This window comes from Cucumis sativus, chromosome 5, assembly GCF_000004075.3.
Source record: "Cucumis sativus cultivar 9930 chromosome 5, Cucumber_9930_V3, whole genome shotgun sequence".
Classification (NCBI taxonomy): domain Eukaryota; kingdom Viridiplantae; phylum Streptophyta; class Magnoliopsida; order Cucurbitales; family Cucurbitaceae; genus Cucumis; species Cucumis sativus.
The window spans coordinates 20,686,321-20,712,117 of record NC_026659.2 but is presented as its reverse complement, the minus strand read 5'-3'; the positions used below and the strand labels follow the sequence as shown (position 1 = coordinate 20,712,117).

The window sequence follows — 25,797 nt, the reverse complement described above, 5'->3', positions numbered from 1 at the left end:
TTAGAGAAATTTGTATTAAGATCTATCCTAGTTGGTGTGGTATGCCATTAGTTTGCTTGTGAAGCAATACATAGACATGCAGACATAGGTAACAGTGATAAAAGACTAAAACTAAGGACAAAAGGCAGCAAATGGAGAGAAAACAGTATAGTAGTTACCAAGATTTCCTTTATGTTGATTCATATTTTATTTACGTTTAATAGGATTATATTATAATTTTATCAAAGTTCTTTGAATAGCTAGCAAAACTAAAAATTGATTTCCCAAGGAGGATACTCGATCATTCTCATTCTAACTATATCATGACATGCGTTTGTTGACATTAGTCATTCTCATTCAAAAAAATCGAAGGACAAACTCTCATAGGTAGAAAAGTTAACAACTCATTTAGGATTGGAATCGTCACATATGATCATTATATGAAATATTAATCTTCTTAATAATATATTAACGATAGATTAAGTGATTTTCTTGTCCAGTCTTATACAACTCCTTGTATAGAATCGATCGATCGGATTTCGTCGTCCAAATCTAGATCAAATAATAAAAAGAATCACACACAAAAAAACTAGTCTTAGTAGCAAGTTCGGTTCGAACACACGAAGCACATAAATTTCTCTAGCAAATGGTTCCCAACCCAAGGTAATCAAGGAGGGTTTTTTAGTTGTTTTGAATTGCAAGAGAAATAATGTAAAAATGAAAATCCATTTGAGAAAACTTAGCTTGAGTTTTGTAGATCTCTCCAAGCAATACATTTGATCATTAAATTCTCGTTACTAAATCTAACAATTGATACTCCTAACCAATTTGATTAGGTAAATTATCCTAGGCATCATACAATTTAAACCATGAAAAACATACAAGATCAAATCTACACTAATTACGTTGACAAAGTTGGATTGAAAGCCTGATTTCCATGGGCTTAATTACACAATCATCGAGTACAATCCCAACTTATTAGAACAATATAAAATCTAATAGATTTTGCAAAATAACCTAATATTGCTTGAATTGAAATTAATATATTTTACGAAGATAATCGCACATAATCAAAAGAATTTATGATAAAAGTCCCATGCGTTTCACATTATAAACATAATCATCAAACACATGAATTAAAGGGAGATTGCCACAAACCCAAGCTACCAGAGAGTAATTTAGCATCTCATGACACATGCCGGATGATGAGAATACAAGTTACAGGACTAAAACAGAATAAAAAGACCACAAAAAATAAAGAGAAAACAGGTAGAAATTGGCTGGAATCCCAATTGTAATGACCTAGGTGCCAAAAATATTTTATAAAGAAACATAATGGCATGGTGACGTTAGGAATAGCGTCGCGACATTGGCCGAAGTTTGGTGCGCATGAATGTAGCGCCATGGCGCTAAGTGCCTTTTGTGACATTCGACCATTCTGCCTTGCAACATTGGACAGTGCCATAGACCATTGCGATGGTGCAAGGCAGAAGCCTATATGGCTTTTTTTCCATGCTTTACCTAAGTTGATGTCTCGTCACTTCATTTTTGTTCAATTTAGCTCTAAAATGACACAAACACCAAATTTTAAAGTTGAATTGCTGTAAACCTATAAAATAGCCCAATAAAAAATAAAACATCTCAAATTAAACGGAGTTAGATAACAGATTTTAAGTGGTATCAACAATACCTCACTCACAAGTGTCCACGCAACAATTGTGAACAAATCCTCTATATAAATTACAATGTCAATCGTATCTAGGACATATGTGATGTGATGCATGTGAAAATGTAAAATTTTTAATATAAAGTTTTAAAATAGTGTCTAGAGAAATAGTTGAAATATATAATTTTGTAAAACAAAAAGTGAACTCATAAGTTTGAATTATTTATGGTATAAGAAAGGGGTATAAAGTTTCCTAATTTAAAAAGTAAACAGAATAGCATGTGATGGAACTGAAATTTTGGATTGGCGTTGCCTAAGAAGAAGTTAAAGAGAGGAAAAGTTTGATTGTAAATTTGGGATTTCATAGTTAAAAAAGAAAAAATTGTCAATTGTGTAGAAGCTTTTGGAGCATTTTGTAGAGACGTAAACAAATATCTACGGTGACATCAACATCCATATTTATAATCAAAATTCAACCATCCGGAAAAGAAAAACCCTTTTCTTTGCTTTCCATTTAAGAAAAAGTTTTTGTGAAGAAAAAACGGATCAAAATCATCAATCGTTCGAATTTGATGAATGAAAGTGAAGTAAGAAGAAAGAAGCATAATCCCAGCTGAAGAAGACGCCACGCCCAGTTTCTCCCTTTTCAATCTCATCAACAATAATTAAGAACTCTTGTAAATTTCTTCCATACCTGTTATACATGAATTATCTCATCATCCCTTTCGTCCTTCTCTTCTCCTTCATCCCCATTTCATTCCAATCCAAAGTCTCCGTTTCTTTCTCCCCTTCCATTCTCTCCAAATCCGGCGATTCTGTTCATATTCAATGGTCTGGAATCGAATCCCCTTCCAAGCTCGACTGGCTCGGAATTTACTCTCCCCCAAATTCATCCCATAAGCATTTCATCGGCTACCTTTTCCTTTCTTCTTCTCCCACCTGGGAATCCGGGTATGGATCCGTTTCCATCCCTTTAGTCAACCTCCGATCCAATTACGCTTTCAGGATTTTCCGGTGGACGGAATCGGAGATCGATGACAAGCATCACGACCACGATCACAACCCTCTACCTGGCACCGCGCACCTCCTCGCGGCCTCAGATGAGCTCCGATTCGCCCCCGGCGGTGGCCCGGAGCAGATCCATCTGGCGTTCACTGACCAGGATGACGAAATGAGAGTGATGTTTGTGACGAAGGATGGATCGAAAAGGTATGTGAGATATGGGGAAAAGAAGGAGAAGCTTGATCAGATTGTTGTGGCGGGTGTTGAGAGGTATGAGAGGGAACACATGTGCGATTCCCCAGCTAATGATAGCATTGGCTGGAGAGATCCTGGTTTTATTCATGATGCTGTTATGAATAAATTGAAGAAAGGAGCTAAGGTTTATTATCAGGTAACTTGTTTTTCTTTTGCCTAGTTTGGGATTCTGGTGAAATTTGTGATGCTTTTGCTTTTGAGTTTTGATCATCGGGGCCTTGGTAGTTCAGTTAATCAAATAGTTTTTAGGATATTTGTTTAGTGAAGATGAAGTTTTATGCAGCTTGTTTTAAATGTTGATTCATTATGGATTCTGTTTTGCTATAGACATGAGCATTCATGGACATTGGTTGACAAATCAAGGTTTCAAATGTTGAAGGCCTAATCTCATTCAATGACGCATTAAAATACGAAATTAGATTGATGGTGCTTCTATTTTGTTTTGAGTTTACTGATAGGTATCAGGGTACATAACTATAATGCAATGCTGTTTGCTTTTACCAGGTTGGGAGTGATTCTAAAGGTTGGAGTAGTATTCTAAACTTCGTGTCACGTAATGAGGACTCGGATGAAACGATTGCTTTCCTTTTTGGTGATATGGGAGCTGCAACACCGTACACGACCTTTGTCCGAACACAGGATGAAAGCATATCTACTGTTAGGTGGATACTTCGCGACATTGAAGCACTTGGTGACAAACCTGCAATGGTCTCTCACATTGGAGATATCAGCTATGCAAGGGGTCACTCGTGGTTGTGGGACGTTTTCTTCAATCAGGTTGAACCTGTGGCATCTAAGGTTGCATACCATGTATGCATTGGCAATCATGAATATGATTGGCCTCTTCAGCCATGGAAACCCGAGTGGGCTAACGGGATATACGGGAAAGACGGGGGAGGGGAGTGTGGGGTGCCATATAGTTTGAAGTTCAACATGCCAGGAAACTCCACAGAACCTACTGAAAGCCACAGCTTGCCTACTCGAAACCTTTTCTACTCTTTTAACATGGGATCGGTGCATTTTGTGTACATATCAACAGAAACCAATTTCCTTCAAGGAAGTAGCCAGTATGAGTTCATTAAGCGTGATTTGGAGTCGGTTGATCGGAAGAAAACGCCATTCATAGTAGTGCAGGGGCACAGACCAATGTATACAACGAGCAACGAACTAAGAGATGCCCCATTGAGGGAGAAAATGCTGCACCATTTGGAACCATTGTTAGTAAAAAATAATGTGACATTAGCATTATGGGGTCATGTCCATAGGTATGAGAGGTTTTGTCCACTTAATAACTACACTTGTGGAAGTATGGGTTTAGATGGGGAAGACTGGGAGGCATTACCTGTCCATCTCGTAATCGGAATGGCTGGACAAGATTGGCAACCAATCTGGGAGCCAAGACCAAACCACCCAGATGACCCAATCTTCCCACAACCAAAACGGTCGATGTACCGTGGAGGCGAATTCGGGTACACCAGATTGGTTGCTACAAAAGAGAAACTTACAATCTCTTACGTTGGAAACCATGATGGAGAGGTGCATGATTCTGTCGAGATATTGGCTTCTGGACAAGTTCTAAATGGTGGAGTTGGTGCAAAATTCATCAACAGTAGTATTGCAAACTCGACGACAGGGAATGCGATGCTAGAATTCTCATTCTCGTGGTATGTGATGGGAGGAAGTATTTTGGTTCTTGGAGCCTTCATTGGATACATTATTGGATTTGTTTCACATGCAAGGAAGAATTCACTTTCAAGAAACAACTGGACTCCTGTGAAGACTGAAGAGTTGCAATGAAATTAAAAAACAACTGAAGGTAAGTTAAAGATGTAAAATCTTTGTATAGTTGAAACCCTGTTTGAATGAGGGCATCAGTGCAATTACAGAAAGGGAGAAGACCTCTGTAAATAGATATTTGAAAATGTGTTACTGATTTTTGTGAAGTATGTATTTTGAGGAATATTGAGTTTTTTGTATCTTATGAATTAACTGAATATTTTAATGGGATGAGATGAAACCGATTAGTTATGATGTCGATAATGAAGGAAATGTAATGGAAAAAATTTGGCCTTTGAGAAAGGTGTAAACTGGGACTGCTAGTTTTGCTACAAAACAGATTTAGTACTCCAAATGTTCAACTTAGTCCACATATATATATTTACATTGTGGTTTGACCTATAAATCAAAATTTTTAATATATGTTGAACTAAAAATGTTATTATATACAAAAATTAAATTAAATTTCAGAGTTTTATCAAATTTTAGGTATTACAAAAAAAATCCACATTTCAACCCTTAAATAGTATAAATTAAACAAGCATATACATTCAAAAGTTAAAGTAAAATGAAATATAAATAAATAAAAGGATTGGCAATATATTTACATAGGAGTGGAGAAAATTGAGGTGCCAAAATCAAAATAGCTCAATCGACAGATGTATAGAGGATTGAGGTGTGAATTAATAATTTTCTTGAAATAAATTTAGGAAAAATTTAAATTTATACCCACTAGTTTGAGGAATTTTTCAAAAATAGAAAAACTTAACGGTTTGCACTCTATACATCACTCAATTTACAAAATTCATTGCATTTAACTTTTGGTTTTAGTTTTGATCGTTCCCTAAATAATTTTAAATTTGAACTACTAATTAAACGAATAAATAACAAATTTAATAAAATATTTATAACAAATAACAAAATTTTTAGATTATGCATACTTTTACATTGATAGATATAGATAGTGATAAAAGTCAATTAGTGAATTCATTGTAGTTTATAAATTAAAAATTGTCCAAAATAAATATATAATTCTAATATTATTAAACTTTTGTTGGTATATTGACTTACACCCCTCCTTCATACATACTTTGAAATATATCTAACCACCGACAGATTTAGTATAGACCTAGAGGGCTCGAACCTCCCCTTAATTTTATTATCTTTATATAATATGTATAAACAAAATCAATTAATATTTAATATTTGTAAACAGTTTAGTGGTAACTATATTTGTCGGCCCCTTTCAATCGGAGTTTAATAGATTTTTTTTCTAAATTTTTATTTTTTTCTGTATCCGCCATTGTATTTAACAATATATAATTGTTTCAGTTAAACTTTTAATTGTTATACAACAATTTTAAAAAATCTAAATTGTTAAGACTAGTGATTAAAAATCTACACAAGTTAGAAAGAATTGAATGCAATGTATATAATCTTGATAAATGGTTGAAAATGATTCACTTATGTAATGGTTGCAAAATGAAACTATTTATTACACCCTATAATTAATGATAGACAATAAGATACTAAAAGACATATATCGAACCGACATCTATCAATTTTATCATTTCACTATATTTGAAATTTTGTTATATTCGTTAATATTTTCTAACATTTTTGTCCATATTAAAAAGATTTCCCTGACATATAATTAATTAAAATCATAGAGCTTGTGAGATTCAGAATGGTGAGAATTACAAACAAGGTTAAAATCCCTATATTGTACTCAATTATAGTAAAAAAAAAAAAAAAAGTAATAAATACAAATAAACATAAAAATAAAAGATTGGTATGATTCTTAAGAAAGGACCAAACAACCAAACCAAACCAAACTTTAGAATTGAAGGACGTAGAAGTATAACCTAACAAATCCTATTCAGGTGAGATTGTAGAATCAAACCAAACTTGCTTCTAATCATCCCTTCTTGGTACAAATATTGCATTAACCCAAGTGACTGTTCTGGCAAATATTTTCTTTACCATACAACAACTCACTTCAACTTCACAAAAAAAGAAAAAAAGATACCCACAATGGTCAATCAGTAATCAACAATGGCTCCTAAAATTCTATTTCCATCAAATAAATTTATTACTCCATTCCGCCTAAACAGATTCTGTTAACCATAATATTCACACAGATGAATTCATCTACAGTAAAAAAGAGAAAAGAAAAACAGGGTAACAGCCAGTGAAGATTAGATATCATCTTGATGTGAAGTACGTTCATTTCCTCTCCTAAGAATAGGAGAAATAGCAGCACTTATTGACTCAGAATTCTCCAACACCATGTATATACACAACATACATAAACCTGTTCATCCAGAGCTACTAGAATCAATTGCAGATAGGCTTTTCCATAGATATGCAAAAAGAATTTAACTATCCCTAATATAAACAGAAATGAGACTCAGCATAATCTTTTAAAATTATAAGAATAAGTGTAGCAAAATTGCAAATAGGGTATCTGTAACTGCTAAGCGCTACAAATCAGATTGGTAAAACAAATTAAACTGCAATGCTTCACCACATGACGAGAAAAAGGTCCTACCAAAACATCATGCATATTTATTACCTTGTAAGATAGAAAAAAGTAGAGACAATTAGGAAGGCCAGACATACCAGTATAGGCAACTGTAACACCCGAGACCAATCTTCCAAGCACCGAGAGAGCGTAAAGGCAAACAACGACCTACAGAAAAGATTTGCATGACTTTAATTTACAAGCAAAAGATGAAAGATCAATACAGCTATTTGTTTTACGAGTTGGTTCTTTGAAAGGCCTTATCAGATAGAGCAATTTAGATCTCGCAAATGGTGTCACATATACCATGTGTACTCCTGATATTTGACCTAACCTTTATTTATGTCCTTTTAATTTGAAAACTTTCATTTTAAACCTCAACCTTTTGTGCTCTATAGGGAGAAATGAAAGTAGAATTCATTTGATCCTCCCACATATTCATTTTAGCGTTTCTCCCTTCTTGTAAAAATGAAATAATGAATTCTATACATTGAAAAGCACATATAGAATTGGTTACAACTCAATTTCAACCATATAAACTAATACGATCATTGTTACTATTCATTTCAATATAGCAAGATATCGTCGACATCATTTAAACATCATTTCCAAAATCAAATTCTACATAGCAGATGTCACATCAATTTACATTAAAAATGTTGTAAATGAAATCATGTTTGCATTCTAAATTTACACCATAGCTGTTTTGTACATTATTAATTATTATTATTTTTTGATAAAGGATCATCCTTCATTGAAGAAAAGAAAAAAAAAGAAAGAATACCAAACCATAAACCCTACATACAAAAAAACCAAGCTCAAAAGGGAAGGGAGAACTCTATAATAAAGGTCTCCAATCTAACAAAATATGGCCTAATAAATAATAGCAAAAAGAACTCATCACATACGCCCGGAGAGGATTTCCAAATGAATTTGTTGAAACAATTCCGAAGTGTAAAGGTCAAAATGAAAATTTATCATTGTCAAGGACATGATTAAATACACTAATGTTTATGAGTATTTTGTACCATTTAACCTATATGTGCTGCTGAAACCTCACCGTGTATCAATGTAAGCTGATGCCTACACGATGTTTGATATTTGATCTCAATGTATGTCTGTTAGATATATAATTTATTTATTTTTACAATATTGCATTTTCGACTCCATGCGGATTAAATTTTACCTTTAAACTTTCCATACATACAATAATCTTTCAATTTCAAGAAGAGTTAACATAGATAGAAAACTTCAAATACTCTTTATCATTACTGGAATTTGCGCAATTCAAGAAAGAAAGGGAAGCTATTTGGCTCGATTCCATTAAGTCCTTTCTATGGTCCATTTGGCTGAAGGAGAAAATGATGTTTTTTTAACATCTTTCTAGTATTGCCGTTATTTGGTGTGTATTCTCACATAACTTGTTGGATACCTATTGTGTCTTACTGCTCCTATATCCAACGTAAGAGCTTAATTTCCTTTTATACAAAGGGTACCTCTCTTTTTGTAATTTCATATATTATTTGAAACGAAGGAATTTATGTTTCACAGAGACAATAAAAGTTTTAAAAAAAAGAAAAGAAAAAAGGACATATTCGAGTACAAATAATAACCCAAAACTCACTGAAAGAAGCCAAGTTAAGACTACCCAAAAATGTGATAATCAAAGAACAATACCTTAACAAAAAGCCTCTTGTCATGCCCTGTAGCTGCCACCCTCAGAACAGACTCAGCCGCACCAATGGTATTGGCTAACCAAGCGATCATACTATTAGCAGTATCCTGCGATACTTGCCACTCAAGAGGGTCTACTGGAACCCTACAGATCATTTAAATTTTAGATTATTATAGATTACAGATAATGTTAATTAAAGATAATTACGAGAATAAGGATATGCATAGAGATTGAGTATCTAATTTCAACAAAATTGGAGCTATACGATCGTTGACATAAACTCCGAAGCATTTAAAACAATCTGGAAGAAGTTCTCCAATCTAGTAAAAAAAAAAAAAAAGAAAGTAGAAATAAAAAATGGCGGAAAGAAGGGAATGCTTACGAGACATTCATATGGCGGAAGAGAAGGCCGAGAATGGCGAGAGAGCAAAGGAGAACGATGAAAACATCAGCGACAAGGGAGAGAAGACTGGAATTTCGAAAGGCGCAATGATAATAAACCAAAGAACCGCAAATGAGCGCAACAAAGGGTTTGCCAACTTCTGTCTTGCAGTTGATTGATCGACTCGCCATTTGCGTGTCTCTCAAACCCTCGATCCTTCCCCCAATTTGACTCATCATTCTCCGCTCCCTCTACGCTTCGCCAAATATCAAACTCTATGATTCGTCAAACCCATAACGCCCAGTCTTTCCTTCCACCTTTTCTTTTCTTTAATTTTCTATATCTTTTCCTCACCTAAATTTCATCTCCTTTTTTTTGCTTTAATTTTTTAGTAGCGCCTGTATACATTTTTTTATTTTATTTGGTTGCCTTCAAAAACAGTAAGCCATTTTTAAGTTTTTCTTTTCTTCTTTTTTTTTTTTTTTTCTTTTCTTCCCTTTCTTAAAATGGCAAATCAAATTAAAGATATAATGAATCCAAAATTGCAAAAGTCTATACATTTTGGTCCTTCATTGTAACGAACCAACTCAAGTAAACACTTCGATTATTTATTTATAAAATATAAGTAAAGTGTTTAAAGAAAATAATAAATAAAATATTAGATAAAATACTAGTTCGGACCCTATTTAAAACAAAAGAAAATGTCACAAGAATACTATAAATCATATACTGAAACATAAATACGAAGAAAACATAAATTGTCATCTTGACAAACTACTGTTACTCTTTGTTGTTGGAATTTTTTGTCATAAAACTCGTAGTTTGTAATCATATTCTATTTAATAAAGTCATTAATGAGAAATTGAATATTATAATCTTAAAACCAATAAACTAAGTCTCGAGGCTATTTTTAAGTAAAATTGAATTTTATGTGGAGACATAAACGTGGATCAAGTTTGAGTAAATAGCCTAAAATAGTCTTAATTAGTATATAAATAATGATTGGGTGCCTTATTTAGAGAAACTATAGATGCGGCTCGCTTTGTAGTAAGTACAAACGAGGTGATCCTAAATCGTTCATGTAGAGGCATGGAAGTTGGGGCATCCTATGTAAATTGTTTACATAAGACTGAACCACAAAATAATCACTTTTACGTTACAACACCGTTTACTGTTTAAAACTGACTATCTCGATTATTGATAACCTAGGTAACTTAATCTTAATCTTGAGCTAACTATGAACTCCTGTTCACACAAGATTATCCTTAGATATGCATAAGTGAGGGTAGCAGCATCAGCATTGGCCCAATAAGCCTCCCATTTCAAGGGTAAGTTCGGGTAGATAGCTGGGGACATAGTATGCAAGATGGAATTCACTCATACCTGTTTTAGGTTAATAGATAGGTTGTTCTCTTAAGCACTGAATCTAATTCTTGAACAAGGGATCCCACCCTCTCATTGGCTTGAGAGGGATTAAGTTTATAGGTTGGTCCTTAAACCAATTGTCCAATAGTGGATTAGTAGGACTTAAGAAGCAAGATATAGTCTTAGGGGTAAAACGGTATTTTGACTCAATCAAAGATACGAACAACCTGTGAAGAATTAACTTACTGATTATGGTTTTATCAAATGGACACAAATATATCTATAGTGAAGAGATGCAACTATGAGACTTTAGTGGAATGACTCGTTAGTTAACAAATGTTGATTAACTCGGTCTATAAGAGCTTAGCCAGTTAATCTTGAATCGTTGGAGCCCATGATCTCTAGGTCCATTAGGTTCTCCTGCTAGCCCATATGTAATAAACTTAGAACAATGTGATGGAATAAGTTGAATTGATCGAATTGGGAGAAGAGAGAGAAAACGACAAGTATATGTGATATAGCCATCGAATTTCATATTAGAAATAGAGCTTTATGTTTAAATAAAATTTAAATATTATAAGTGTGAATAAAAATTCATACTCGAAAACTAAAAAATGATGGAAATAGTCAAAGTTGTAAAAAGTCAAAATGTTGACTTTTGACTTTGAAAAGTCAAACTTTGATCGACAATATATTCAAATATGATTTGAATTTTGAGAAAATGAATGCGAAGTCATGCTCGAAAGGTCAAAATTAGTCAAGATGATCAAAATAATAAAAAGTAAAAACGTTGACTTTAGGTTTGAAAAGGTCAAACTTTGACTTTTGTCAAAGACTATTTTGCGCTTTGACCATAGTTAGTGGAAAAATCCAACATTTTGTTGGATAGTTCCACTAACTCTAGTACGCTAGGTGTTGTCTTTTGATGAAGACAAAAAGTCCACTTGAGAAAGTGGACTTTGAGTTGCTGGGCTCTAGAATTGCATGAACATGCAATTTTGCATTGAAAATCCCTATAAAGATGACCTTTGAACTCATTTGATGAGTTGAATAATTTTGATTTGGGCTATCACACCAAATTGTGTTTCTTTTCTTATTTACTTAAAAAATGAAGAAAGGAAATTTACCAAGCCCAATTATTTTTTTCCATCTTTTTCTCTCTCCCGATCCTTTCATCCAATAGATCCCAAAACCCGGTTTTGAGTCCAGAGGATATTAGGTCAACTTTAGTGGTTGTTTGAAAAAAAATGAAGCTTCGAGTGTAAGTATTCTAAAAACTCTATTTTTCGGTTTAGGGTTTTTTCGTAAATTAAGTGCATTTATGGTAGAATTTCGATTCTTTTTCCACTGTGCATGTCTTAGTTCTATCATGTGGTATCAGAGCATGCTTTAATTTTACTAATTGCATGTGGTGGGTTCAAATTTATTAGATAAATTGTGGTTGAACTAAAATGGATATATTATAATTTTGACCTTAGATTTAGGGTTTTTGTTTTAATTATTGTAATTAGTCTTGTTGTATTTTTTTTAAAGAGTCATTAGAGTTAAAGTTGAAATTTGGGTGTAATTTCTTCAACCGGATGAGAGAAATAGAAATGCTAATTTTTGAAGAAAAGAAGAAGACAGACCCGAAAAAAGGCTTCAAACTTGGTTGAGACCATTGACCCGACCCGAAAACCCAGCCCAACCCCCATTCTGTCCAGCCTGTGCCCGCACGCCCCATTCGGCCCAGACTGCCTGTGCATCTCGACTTGTTTTGGATGTTTGGGCTGGTTTAAGCCCAATGAGTTGGGTCTTGGGCCTATTCAATGTATTTTGGGCTAGTTCAAGCTATTTTGGATGGTTTTCAAGCCAGTTCGAGTGGTTTCTATACTACATCGAATTATTAATGTAATAATTTAGTACTTAGCTTAATTTAAGGGCAAAAATCAGTCTATTTTAGGGGTTTTTTTTATGCATGTGATGTATATTTTAATTATTTTAAATTTGTATGTTCATTTTGAATGTCATATAGATTTTAAAGTCCACCATACGTTAACATGTTCATGCATTAAAAATATGATATAATGGTTATATTATACAGTATGCATTTTAATTGATTAATATGATTAAATTAAATAAATCAATAATTAATTTAATTTAATTTAATATAATTTAATTAAAAGTTAAACAAATTAAAATTCACATTAAATTGATTGGTTTTTACCATGGTTATATATTGTTAAACGTTTGATTTTAGAATATGTCTAAAGTTTTTATAAGTGTTATAAAATAAATTAGACTTTTAAAATCTATAACAAAGATTAAATGCATGCTGACTTAGGTTAAACAAATATTCCTAAACTTTTCATAGAAATAGGTCGATATCTTGTAAAATTGGTTACAAGAGGTTCACTTGGTTTGATCTTGTCAAGAAGTCAGATAAGATGATTAGGGTTGGAGGTTCTTAAGTTGACGGTTTACGGAACACCTTCTACTTGGAGATCATAATCAGTTATTGAGCCTAGTTAACCAAGTTTTATAAGCATGCGTGAGAGGTGTGAGGTAATAAAAATGGTTTATCACCTAGACATCATAGGTTAAAATTATGTATAATGGTTATACTCGAATGTTTTACCTAGACTTAGGATTTGTTTAAGTTAGCCTAAATATAAATCCTGAAGTTTTAATTACCCTTAAAAAACCGTTATAGAACACTTCAGCTAGAGAGAAGTAATGTACTTTTTTAGCTCTAGCGTCCCTAAGAGTTCATACCGTGAGGTCTATGTTGGGCTTTGGGTCATGCATAAGAGCGGACTCCCTTCGAAGAGTGTTTGCATGGATCAATATCAAGGTAAATAGGGGAAGTAGTTCGTAGTAAATGGGTAAGGGATATGTGAACATATCCCACAGTCTCTTCCACTAGGTCGCACTGTGAGATTTCTATAATATGCCTACTCGTCTACCTTGGAGCGACGTTCCCTTCGGAGGGTTGTATTATAGGATTTGGAATACTGCGAACTCCAAATATGGATAGGTTTTCTTAGATTAATTAGTTTTCATATTGATTATAATCTATGAGATCCAAAAATGGTGGGTAGCACTTACAAGAATTACTAAGTTGTTAGTATATTCTCAACCAAAGTAGCGATAACTAGGTGCTATAAAGAATAAGCAAGAGATTGCATCTAGTCAAGATTGTCTTGGTTCAAAGGAGAAATAATTGACTACCCTTTGGTGAAAGTTGTTCTAAACCTTTGAAATATTGTTGCAAAATACAAATAATGAAGGGTACATTATAAGTAATTGCTAAATTAGATTGGTTTCTTTATGATTATAGTTTTTCTAAAAAAATTATGTTTTTTTTTCAACATAAATAGCTAAATGGTTCAACTTTTAGCTTCCGAAAAACTTAATGGCGATAATTATGCGGCATGGAAATCAAATCTTAACATGATAGTAGTGGTTGACGATTTAAGATTTGTCTTAACTGAGGAATGCCCTTACATATAATAAAAAATTCTTTTTTAAAAAAGAAAATAATAAAAGATGGATAAAGTTAGGTGGCTACAATTTGTATTCAATGTCCCATCTATACATCACGAACAAACAAATAGGCAGACTAGATAAGTCTGTGTCCCGTGGGCATCTCTAACTCAGCATGCCATAAGTTGTGTTGCCTGTAAGACAATATTTTCGGGGAATCCCCGCCCCCTATCCCATTTTCCATCCCTGCCAATTTTCCTGCGGGGAGCGGGGCGGAGATTCCCTACGGGACAATATTCCCTGTTTTTTTATAAAGTTTAATCTCATTTTTCAATCCACATTTACTTAAATGTATATATATTTTCAATGTTTTTGATATAATATTATCAATTTTCTTATTTAAAACCATTAAAATGTGAAATTCTAGCTATTTGTTTAAAAATAAAAATTCAATTATTAGAAGATACTTTTAAAAACTCGTCCATAAAATTAAAAAATCCATATAAAAAAGATCAAGGATCAATCCATAAGTATTCTAATATAAAGCCTTCAAGGAATGTATTCCCCGTCCCCGACCTCGTGTTGCCAATGGAGAAAAAATAATTCCCCACTCCCTCCCCCATTCCCCGTATATTTAGGGATTCCCTGCCCCGTTCGAGCCGGGTCCCCGCGAGCCCCCGACCTTGCGAGTTAAATGGACATCTCTATGTTGAGTCATATGAAAGGAAGAAAAAGCTCAGGCAAATGTATTAAAATTGGCGATCAAGAATGTTTAGTTACAAGGATAATGACAAAAGCCGCCCTGATTCCATGATCATGCAAGCGATGAACCAGATTGAACTAAAGAGGGAATTCTATTATTAAAATAACATGTTTATGCGCGCTTAAGGTTCATGTGATTTAATTATATCAGGAATACAAACATAGTCCAAGTGGGAGATTGTTAAATGTATTTAAATAATATGTATAATTAAAGTGTGGGCTACGTATGTTAACTAATAATTTATCACATTGGGTTATTTTATTAAACTTGGCTTATTATGTGACCTATTAAAAAAGACATTAATAATTGAAAGCTCAAACTCGAGTTATTCAAATCAGGGGAGCCTAAAGTTAAAATATAAGAGATTTAAAGAAGACTTTGATATTTGAATACGAGTTTAGAAGGAGTCTAACATTCTTCATTACATTTAAATATCAAATTAAGAGGAGTTTGATTATTCTAGTAAAACTTAATTAGTAAAAGAGTTCAAATACGAGGGAAATGTCTATTAGAATAATGAAGCGTGTTCATTGAATAAAACTCATTTGAATCTTAATAAAATCTCTTTATCTAAGCTATAAAAGCTCTCGAGAATTAGGTTGATTTCACCCAACTGGATTATAAAACATAGAGTGTTCTTTTTACTTCATGTTCCCTTGGCTATCGCTTTAGCCTCTAACTTAAGTAAAACTAAAATAATCTATTTTAGTTTTTCACATTACGAGATGTATTGAATGTTCTTCACTACTCTACTTTATTAGTTGATTTTTTCTTCTCATGTTGTGATTGCAACTCTCACCACATCAACAAAATTCAGCATTCACCTCGTCCAAATCCTTACATATTCTTAGTACTAAATATGCATACCTTAACTTTACTACTAATCTCAATTATTAAATTGATTTCCAAGAGAATATATTTAATCAAGCTTTGTGAATATATTCACAGCAATCAATTTATGTTGATCATCATCTTTTTGACGTCTAGTGGTCAATTAATTGAAATTAGGTAACAAATTAATTAATTAAGTTTGAAAAAGTTTCATCAATTCAAAATTCTATAGGATATATATATAATATATGTTAGCTGAAGTTACACCTATTCAACAATGTACAAATGTATATTGTAATAGACCTCCTAGTTGGAGTTATATTTATAATTTTAATCATACAACTAAATACATATGATTGTCAAAGGTAAAAGTAGATGTAACGATACAGTAAATAAGAATTTTTTTAAAAAAGTAAATCCAATTACACGTTTTAAGTTCTTTAGAATTAGATTCGTTTTTCAATTAAATAGTTGTAGAATTTAAAATTGGATAAAATGGTATCTTTAACTATCCAACACGTGCAATTATCTCATTAATTATTTTAAGTAGTCATAATCTTATTTGTTTTAAATTTATATTTTTATTTATGAATTTATTTTAGTAAAATATTTTTTGATTGAGTTATAGTATACTTATTTATTATCTAACTAGATAAAATGTTGAAACCTATTTTGAACTTCAAGTCAATTTCTTTCGTAACAAAATTATTATGAATGAACAGAGTTATTATTAGATTTTTTATAGAAGAATTGTTGTAATAGTAAAATATTGAAATTGTTTACCATTTATATATAAAAAAAATAGGATATATACTATTTACTTTAAAGAATAAAACTAGTTGAGAAATTTAAAATAGGATAGGATATATATATTAATTCTCCTAGTTGGAGTTTTATTATATTATTGACGAGTAGCAGACCTCCTAGTTGAAGTTTTCCATGTTCTCAATATGTGCAAATATCGTTATTTTATATATAGATGTATTTTCTTCAAGTTCATATTTTTATTAATCAACTTGCTTTGGTAAAATATATATTATTTGATCAAGTTATACGTATATTAATTATTGTCTAAATAGAGTGCTCAAACTTATTTTGAGCTCCAAATGATTTCTTAAAAAAAAAAAAATATATATATATATATAACAGTGAAGAATGATAAAGAAAAAGGTGAAATTTGGGTGTAAAGTTTAATTATTTTAATTAAGACAATAAAAACTAGCTAGCTATGTTTTTCAATAGAAAGATGTGGTTTTCACCTATTAATATGATATCCTTATCCATTAATTATTTCAAAGATTATCAATTTCTAAGGTTCAACACCTATAAATAATATCCAACTCCTTCCCATTATTATAAAGCAAAACCAACTCTTAAGAAAATATATATCTATCTATCTTGGTATATATTAGCAAAAATGAGTTCTACAGGTGTTGATCCCCTGGTGCCAGTCAGCAAACTTCCGGACTATGATACGGTGCCAATTAAGGATGTTGATAGCGAGGAGATACAAGGAATTGGAGGGATGGCAGTGAGAATGCATAATGAAACAAGTACAGGAGAAAATCTGGAGTTTGTGAAGGTGATAAATGGGTTGGAAAAGGGACGAAGGGGTTTCCAAATAGTTTACACTCTTGTCTTATCAGCTAAAAACTCACTTGGAATTGTTTGGACTTACAAAGCTAAAGTAATTTTCAATAATCGGGCTGCAGTACGTCTCCCAGAGTTTGAAGCTGTACTTCCTGAGAATGGAAAATAAAGCTGGACTCTCATCTACTCTTACCACCCAACAATATGCAAACTTTTATGCAATGAAATAAAATAAATAAAGCAATTATGCTTCATTATGATCTTTATTAATTTATAGTCTCTTGTCTACTGATATGTGCGGTGTTTTTTCTTCTTCTCTTCCCCTTCCATTCTCTCCAATATTTGGTATCCTAATTGGTATTTATTTCATTAACAATAGACTACTGGTTTGATCAAACATATAATTATACCATATTTTGAAATAATTTCGCATTTTTTTATGAAATTTCTTATACATTTTTTTTATAAAAAAATTACTATAAATCATTAAACTTTTGAAAATATTTAATTTTTTTTTTAAATTTTATTAATAATAAACCACTAATAGACTTATACTAGTGTTTGTGTAATATCACTAATAAACATAACTATATTTGATGATGTCCCTTTTCTAATTAACTATGTGATAAAACAATAAATGTACGTTGAGGAGATACTCCATTTAATAACGGAAGATACAGCAAGATTAGTAAATAAAAGCGGTCAAGATGATTAGTAAATAAAAGCGGTCAATGGAGAGGTTCAAATAAGCTGCTTTAGCTACTAAAGCGAGAGGTTGAAGTAGTCTCGAATAGGAAGGAAGGAGAGGTTTGAATAGGTTTTTAGTCTCGACACAATATGCTAAGCAGAGGAATAAATAAGTACGAAAAACATCCTTGAGTATAAGGATTAGTAAATAAAAGCAAAAGCAGTAGGAACACAACATTGTTAACTCAGTTCGATGACATAACATTTACGTTTGGAGGGTCCTTGACCCGAGATTTGAGATTTTGTATTACTTTAAAAAATGAATCAAAATAACATCCTTATGATCATTATAAGTACATAATTTATAACTCAATTTCATCATTATGTAGTTAAGTGAATGTACTTAAGTGAATTTAACTTACTAACAGTATCTCATCAATAAGCAAATTAAGGTGTTCTAGTTGAAGGATCCTCTTTGATCAAGTTTCTCATAAATCGTCTGATTAAGGTTTAATGTTTCTTCATAATAGATCTTGCTGTTTAAGCCGAAAGAATAAGACTTTTATTCAAATATGGAATCAACAAGATTAATTCTAGGAAATGAGAATAACTTTCTTGATTGCTACCCATAATATGATCCATATTTTGTTCTTGATGCACACACACAAATACATCAAAGACCATGGTACATATATAAGCAGCCAAGATTCGGTCAAAACCCGTTGAATGAGGAGAATCAAAATCTTGGAAACAAATCTTTTCTTGAAAATAATATCTAGAGATAAAGACTTCGAATTAAAATAATATATTCTTATTTAATAAATAAGAGCTTAAGAGAATATCTTTTAATAAAATAGAGGCCTAGATTAAAATTTGGAACTGACTATAGAAAAATAGCAAAATAGAAGGTTTAATGTGTATAAATAGCAAAATTTAATTTAAATTGATACAATAGCAAAATCATAAAAATTGAAAAAAAACGGCGGCAAAAATGTCCTAAATGCTCCTAATCTAGTGAAAAAATTAGCATTATAAAAAATTATACCAAAACCACAAATACCCCATAATTGACTGAAACTCTCCAACAACCAATGATTATAGTTATCTCCTAATTTTTCATACCAACACAATCAAATCAATTAAAACTCATCTTCAACTTCGTCCTCTTCAAACCCTTCAAGCTCTTCATACATTCCGCGCGTGGCAGGGAAGTATTGATCAGGTTTTTGGCTTCACTCATCTTCTTCAAGTTTTTGCTTTCCACTTTCTTTCCCGAATTCTTGATGGGTTCCTTCAGTCATCTTTTGCAGGTTTTTGTTTCTTCCGAAGGAGCTTCAAAACCTTCTTCATTAAAATGATTCCAGCTTCGTCCTCGGTAGAAAAAAGGTCTATTTTCCTAGTGCTTAGTGAAATTGATGCTTAATAACACGCCAATACTTTTTGATTGTGACATGTAAAAGAACAACGGTAAATCGTTCCCTATTATCGCAAATCACGTTCATTATTGTTATATATACACTTGTGAATCTAAATTGTTTATTATTTAGTTTTTTAATCATTGTTTTAAATTAAACTAGAAGATATTAAAAGATATTCCCTTAATTTTAGGAACAACAAGTGTAACTGAAATTAGTTCAATATTTATAAAATAAAATACTGTTAAAATTTGACTCAAATACACCTAAATTACAAATTTCAGTGTATTTCTATGTACTATTGTAATTTTTTCAAAACAAAAAATGACAGTATATTTGTGATTAAAGTATACATGGGTTGTTTCGGATAAGTGCATCCAAAAATGCTGACAACATGGCATATGAGACCTTCGAAGTACGCCCTCTCTAAACCTTGTCATAGCCTTACATTCACTTCATGATGAATTTTCATATAATTAATAATGTCAAAAGGACGACATGGAGCCTTGTCATTCATTTTAAAAAATAACTTCGTACACTCATAAACAATCCAAGTTGTTGCTTGCCTGTGTGATCATTTTTTACGATCTCAGCAGTGCACTGGTGGAAATCTGTGAATTTACAAACTATCCAAATATCACTTTTTTTTTTCTAATATGGAAACATGTAAATACCAAGGACAAGACAAATCCTTACAACAAATATCAAACCAGGTACGATTGGCCCTACTAGTAACAAGTTCAAAACTATTGTTCACAACAAGCAAATAAATAGCTTTCTTCAGTACTGTTTTGTTTGTAAACATTAATCCCACTTCAATAGGCATGCCGACATGCAACAATTCAAAGACATCAATGTCAATAATTTATGTTTCATGATGTGAATGTTGAAATCTAGGTACTTCATTGTACAAATATGTTGTACTTCCAGAAGCACCAGCCAATACAGAGTCAACAACCACAAGTAAATCATTATCCTGAAATTTTGACAAAACTAAGTACATAAGCCAAGACACATCTTTATCCTTGATAATCCGAATGAAGTTGGAATTGTTGCAGCCATCCCAATAAACAGTCAAATGAGACACATAAAAATTTGAAGACAAGAAAAGTCTACCTTGAATACTTTTTACAAATCCTGGAAACGAAAGATGAAAATGGAACATATACCTCATCAACAACACGATAATCGAGATACCATAAATATTCAGTCCATCTACCATCCAAAACAACCTTTACCCGTTGTAAAGCAATAACAAATACTTGTTTGTTATAATTATATTATTGTATTTAAAAACTAATGCTAAAAGATATACTATAAAGATTGTAATTAATCCACAAAAATGTTAAACAAATAAGATAAGAGTTTACAAAATTTAAAAAACAACCCGTTTAAAATAATAAAAGCAAACAAAATAAAAAACAATATTATAAAAAAATACATTTTTTTCCAAATATTTTTTAAAGATAGATATAAGTAACCTACAACTACCTATTGGCAATGTCCCATAACTACCTAGACGACCCATGATCTATAGCAAGTTCACTTAGAAGAATATTTTTTATCCCACATTGAAATTAGTTTAAGGGTTGGTGATACGAGCACACAAACATACCCGATCAAGTTATAGTATTGTGTATATGGGATCAAACTAACAATTTTAGCTTAGAATCGAATCAATTTTAGTATGAAATCAAAATTGAGTTTGATTAAATCGCAACAAAGAAAACTTAGAAAAGTAGATATAATCTTCATAGTAAATAAGTGTTTATATGTCTATTTGTGCAATTTTTCAACCAATATTAATTAAAATTAAGAATAACCTTATATATGTATGGTGTTTATTATTGTTAAATTATAACTAAATTGTTTTGTCTTTATGCGTACATATATTATCCCCCAATAGTCTTTCAGATCATCACATTTATTTTTTCCCAACAAAGTTTAAATCTTCAAATGTTAATACCAAATTAATAAATAAATAAAGAGAAAAACTTAAATTCTCTCTCTCTTTCTTTCTTGACATACCGACTATCAAAACGATGTATTTGAAATTTATTTCAAAGTATTTTATATAAAAGATAATTCATTTTAAACAAAATTTGAATATTATTACACAACTACTCGAAATAGTTTCTATTTTATTAAGAGAGTTTAAAATCAATTCAAACATATGATTCAAAAGAGTATTTTAAAGAATGTGTCTGTGGGAATATATTCATAGCCATCACTTTATCTTCATCAATATCTTTCATGTTTGGTGGTCTAATTGATTGAAACTAAATTTGAAAAAGTTTCATCATGAAACGTTGAAGAATTCAAAATTAGATAGGATAATATAATATACATTAATCATCTCTATTGCTTTTATATTATTATTAGGCAGACTCCTAGTTGCAGTTTTCCATATTCAACCTGTACAAATCTTAGTAGTTTTAATCATTCAAACAACTACATTTTACGATAACACGAATGTAGTAAACACGACGTAACTGAAAAGTCAAATTATAACAACAGATCTAACGTAAGGTATTTATTTATTTAAGACAATAAAACTTCTTGTAGAATTTAAAATTGGATAGAATAATTATATAATAATCCTACTAGTCGGAGGCTTTTTAATTTTCTTGGTTGTAGTTGTAGTTGGAGTTATCCAACACGTGCAAATAATATTACCCCATTGATTATTTCAAAGATAACAGTGTCTAAGGTTCAACAACAACAACTATAAATATCCAACTCCTTCCCATTATCCAAAATCAAACCAGTGTTACAAAAATATATAAATCTATCTATCTATATCAGAAGGGTACGTACGTATTAGGAATGAGTTCAGAGGATATTTCAATTCCCAAGGTTGATCCAGCAGTGCCAATTAAGGATGTTGATAGCGAAGAGATACGAGGATTTGGAGAGTTTGCAGTGAGTGAGCATAATGAAGCAACGGGAGAAAATCTGGAGTTTGTGAAGGTGATAAATGGGTTGGAACAGGGACGAAGGGGTTTCCGAATAGACTTCACCCTTGTCCTGTCAGCTAAAAACTCTATTGGAATTATTTGGACTTATAAAGTTAAAGTCTTTCTTAATCAACGGGCTGGAGTACGTCTCTTGGAGTTTGAAGCTGTGCTTAATGAGAATGGAAACCAAAGCTGAATGTGATATGTCTACTCAACAATATAATTGTTGTATGCAAACATATATATGAAATAAAATAAAATAAATGATTATTATGATATATCTTGTGTTTTTTATCTCTTCTCTTTTCCTTTGATTTTCTCTAATTTTATCCCCATATTTATACTTATTTTATTAGCAATAGAATTCTAGTCTTCTCAAGTTGTTATTTAGGGTTTTAATCATGGTGGAAACTTTTCATTCCAGATTTTGATAGCCTCAAAGTTCTAAAGCAGGGGAAAGTTTTCATATTTTCTTGGAGATTTTTAAAAAATATAACAATTTGGCAAAATATGTACACTCAAAATTTTCAAAAACGAAAAAGAGTTCACATATCCACAATAAAAAATACTAAAAATGCTTTAATTAATGCGTAATTAATTAACCAATCGTGCACGTAATATATTTGGTATGCAAGATTCATTTAGATTTGATATACAATCTAAATGATTGCGTACCTGAAGGGATAAGAGCTCATGCAGTGAATTTTTTTACCTTAAACTCAATTTATTTGGAAACTAAAAATACGAATACATTGACAAAATAGTTATAGAAACTAATTTTCTTATTGCTAAGCATGCTTAAAAAATATAGAGAAATACAAATTACTGAGAAGAAATTTAATCTCGTTGATGACTCTAGATGTGCCAATCACCAACTTTGAAAAGACTACCACTCAAAAACCTCCCTATTCTCTAAGCAAGATTTTGGTCGGTGGAAACCAAAATTGGAATGAATTATTTTTTACTCGAGAGAAAAATTGAGAGTTGATTGTGCACAGAAATCACATCATCATAACTATTTACCGTCCTAATATCTCATAGAAAAGAGGGAAGTTAAGAGAATGTGGGAACACGGGAAAAACACCCACGTTCCCTATTAATTTAATAAAGTAATATTAAAATTAATTAAATAATTAATTAAGTCAATAATTAATAAAATTATATTTAATTAATATTTTGTTTACATCATATTTAAATGAATCTCTCTCCCATAACTCATAGTTTTAATTTAATTTAATCAAATTTAATTAAATCAAATTAAACCAAACTATTAATTAATTCTCCAATTAATTAGTTTTTAAATTAAATATCTTATATTTAATTTAATCCAAATTTAAAACGTATAAATTTCTCTCATAACCTATGGTTTTATTGTGTATCATATACACATTAAATTTTAATTCATAGTTTGAATATGAACCTAATTCATATTAAATTAATACTTGAACTCATTCAAGTATTTTACTGGAAAATTTTCAAAAATGACAAATTTTACAAAATATTTATAACCTATAGCAAATTCTATCACTAATAGTTGTTGAAATGCTATAGTGATAGAAGACTATCATTGATAGTATCTAAAATTTTGCTATAACTTGTAAATATTTTAATTTATTTTGCTATTTTTAAAAATTTTCTTATTTTATTCTCTCATAAATTAATTTTTGAGTCATATCCAAAATTAAATTTACATAATAAAGTTTAATTAAAATATAAACTTTATATTATATTGTATCATAGTAAATTTGAACATTTCAAATTACAACTGATGCAACTAAATCTCATTACTCTTTATGAGCTAGGAAGAGGACCTTATGAGTCTACAAATCAGAAGCTACAACAATATGTGAGTTAATTGGCTAAACTCATTAACCACATTAATTAATATTCCTTAAATGTGTGTATACTTCACTAAAGACTCACAGTTGAACTCTTCTCACTCTAAATATATTTATGTCCATGGATATAGATCAATAATAGTATGTTATTCCTTTACAAATGCTCGTAACACCAGTTGGGCCAAATTACCATTTTATCCCTTAGTTACTTCTAGTCCTTAAATATCAATGTTCCTCTAATGAACAACTTTTTTTATGGTTCAACCACTAAAAATAAATCTCTCTCATGCCAAGAGAGGGTAGGGCCCTTTATTCAAGTCTCAGAGACACGACTTAAGAAAACACTCATCTACTTAATTTAAAGTCGGGAATGAGTGAATTCCATATTGTGTGATTATGTTTCCAGCTCTCCACTCGATCTTGTCCTTAAAATCATAAGCATATTGAGTCGACAATCTGACCATTCTCACATATACAAATCAAAGGATAATTCCTCGCGAACAAGAGTTTATAATATAATCAAGATTAAGACTAAGTTACCTAGGTCTTCATAATGAAATAGAAACCTAACTAATTAACGGTGTTACATCTAGTAGTTACTATTTCATAGTCCGATCTTATGCAAACTCATTGAATAGAATACCTTCACTCGCATATCACCTACAGGAACGCGTTGGATCATTGCGTTTGTATCAAATACAAAATGAATCATATCCATAGTGTTACCAGGATAAGGTACCCAATCTTATCCCTATCCTATTAACCCTTTAAGCTGTATCTCGAACATTGAAATTAAAATAATAACACTTTATTAATAACGGTCAACATAATATATTTACTATCTACAGGTTTTAGGACATAAAACCCACCAATACCAATATCCTAACAATTTATATAAAATCATCATTACAAGGCTATTAGGTATTGCCGATGCAACAAAACGTCAGAAAAATGGAAAAAGGTCGAGCGAAGTTTTCCCCACATCAAAATCTCCGTCTACTAGAAAGAACGTCGGCTACAAGACGTCAACAAAACTTTCGCCGACGCTCTAAAGGGAGGATGTTAGGCTGGTTCTATCTTCAACGCCATGTAGACGATGTCGACAATGGGGTAAGTCCGACGTCACCTCCTTACGTAGAACAAAGATGTCCTGACATGATATGAAGCAAAGGTTTGTCTGACGTCATGGAAAGAACGTCTATGCCAACGTATAATATGCGTCAGCATAAATTATTATGGTAGTAGTGGTGGTGGTCGTAGTGGTGGTGGTCGTGGTCGTAGTGGTGGTCGTAGTGGTGGTGGTCGTAGTTGTAGTAGTCGTAGTCGTCATCGTAGTAGTAGTAGTCATAGTAGTAGTAGTAGTCGTAGTAGTCGTAGTCGTAGTAGTCGTCGTAGTGGTAGTGGTAGTGGTAGTGGTAGTGGTAGTGGTAGTGGTAGTGGTAGTGGTAGTGGTAGTGGTAGTGGTAATGGTAGTGGTAGTGGTAGTGGTAGTCGTAGTAGTCGTAGTCGTAGTGGTCGTAGTGGTAGTAGTGGTAGTAGTGGTAGTAGTAGTAGTAGTCGTCGTCCATTTCCTCCTTTTTTGCAGCTGCTATGTGCAAACAAACATATGCAAAAATTTAAATCGTGA

The 25,797-nt window shown here is 31.8% G+C and overlaps 3 protein-coding genes and 1 long non-coding RNA gene across 4 annotated transcripts; 3 read left to right on the top strand and 1 right to left on the bottom strand.

Annotated features, from left to right (window-relative positions):
• Window positions 1–2,024: 2,024 nt before the first annotated feature.
• On the top strand, window positions 2,025–4,981 carry LOC101209207 (probable inactive purple acid phosphatase 2). The gene is made up of 2 exons (XM_004143743.3): window positions 2,025–3,038; window positions 3,407–4,981. The coding sequence occupies exons 1-2, from the start codon at window positions 2,349–2,351 to the stop codon at window positions 4,697–4,699; spliced, it is 1,983 nt and encodes a 660-aa protein (XP_004143791.1). The 5' UTR covers window positions 2,025–2,348; the 3' UTR covers window positions 4,700–4,981.
• A 1,506-nt stretch (window positions 4,982–6,487) lies between these two features.
• On the bottom strand, window positions 6,488–9,652 carry LOC101209697 (reticulon-like protein B22). Its single transcript, XM_011657001.2, has 4 exons — window positions 9,260–9,652; window positions 8,880–9,021; window positions 7,301–7,370; window positions 6,488–6,992 (listed from the first exon to the last, which is right to left on the bottom strand). The coding sequence occupies exons 1-4, from the start codon at window positions 9,496–9,498 to the stop codon at window positions 6,877–6,879; spliced, it is 567 nt and encodes a 188-aa protein (XP_011655303.1). The 5' UTR covers window positions 9,499–9,652; the 3' UTR covers window positions 6,488–6,876.
• Window positions 9,653–18,929: 9,277 nt separating this feature from the next.
• Window positions 18,930–19,502, top strand: LOC116404104. Its single transcript, XR_004217029.1, has 2 exons — window positions 18,930–19,182; window positions 19,271–19,502. It is a non-coding gene; the product is annotated as an uncharacterized LOC116404104 (long non-coding RNA).
• Window positions 19,503–25,275: 5,773 nt separating this feature from the next.
• Window positions 25,276–25,797, top strand: LOC105435685 (sericin-1-like). Its single transcript, XM_011657930.2, has 2 exons — window positions 25,276–25,280; window positions 25,395–25,797. Exons 1-2 carry the CDS (start codon window positions 25,276–25,278, stop codon window positions 25,795–25,797), a joined length of 408 nt encoding a protein of 135 aa, XP_011656232.2.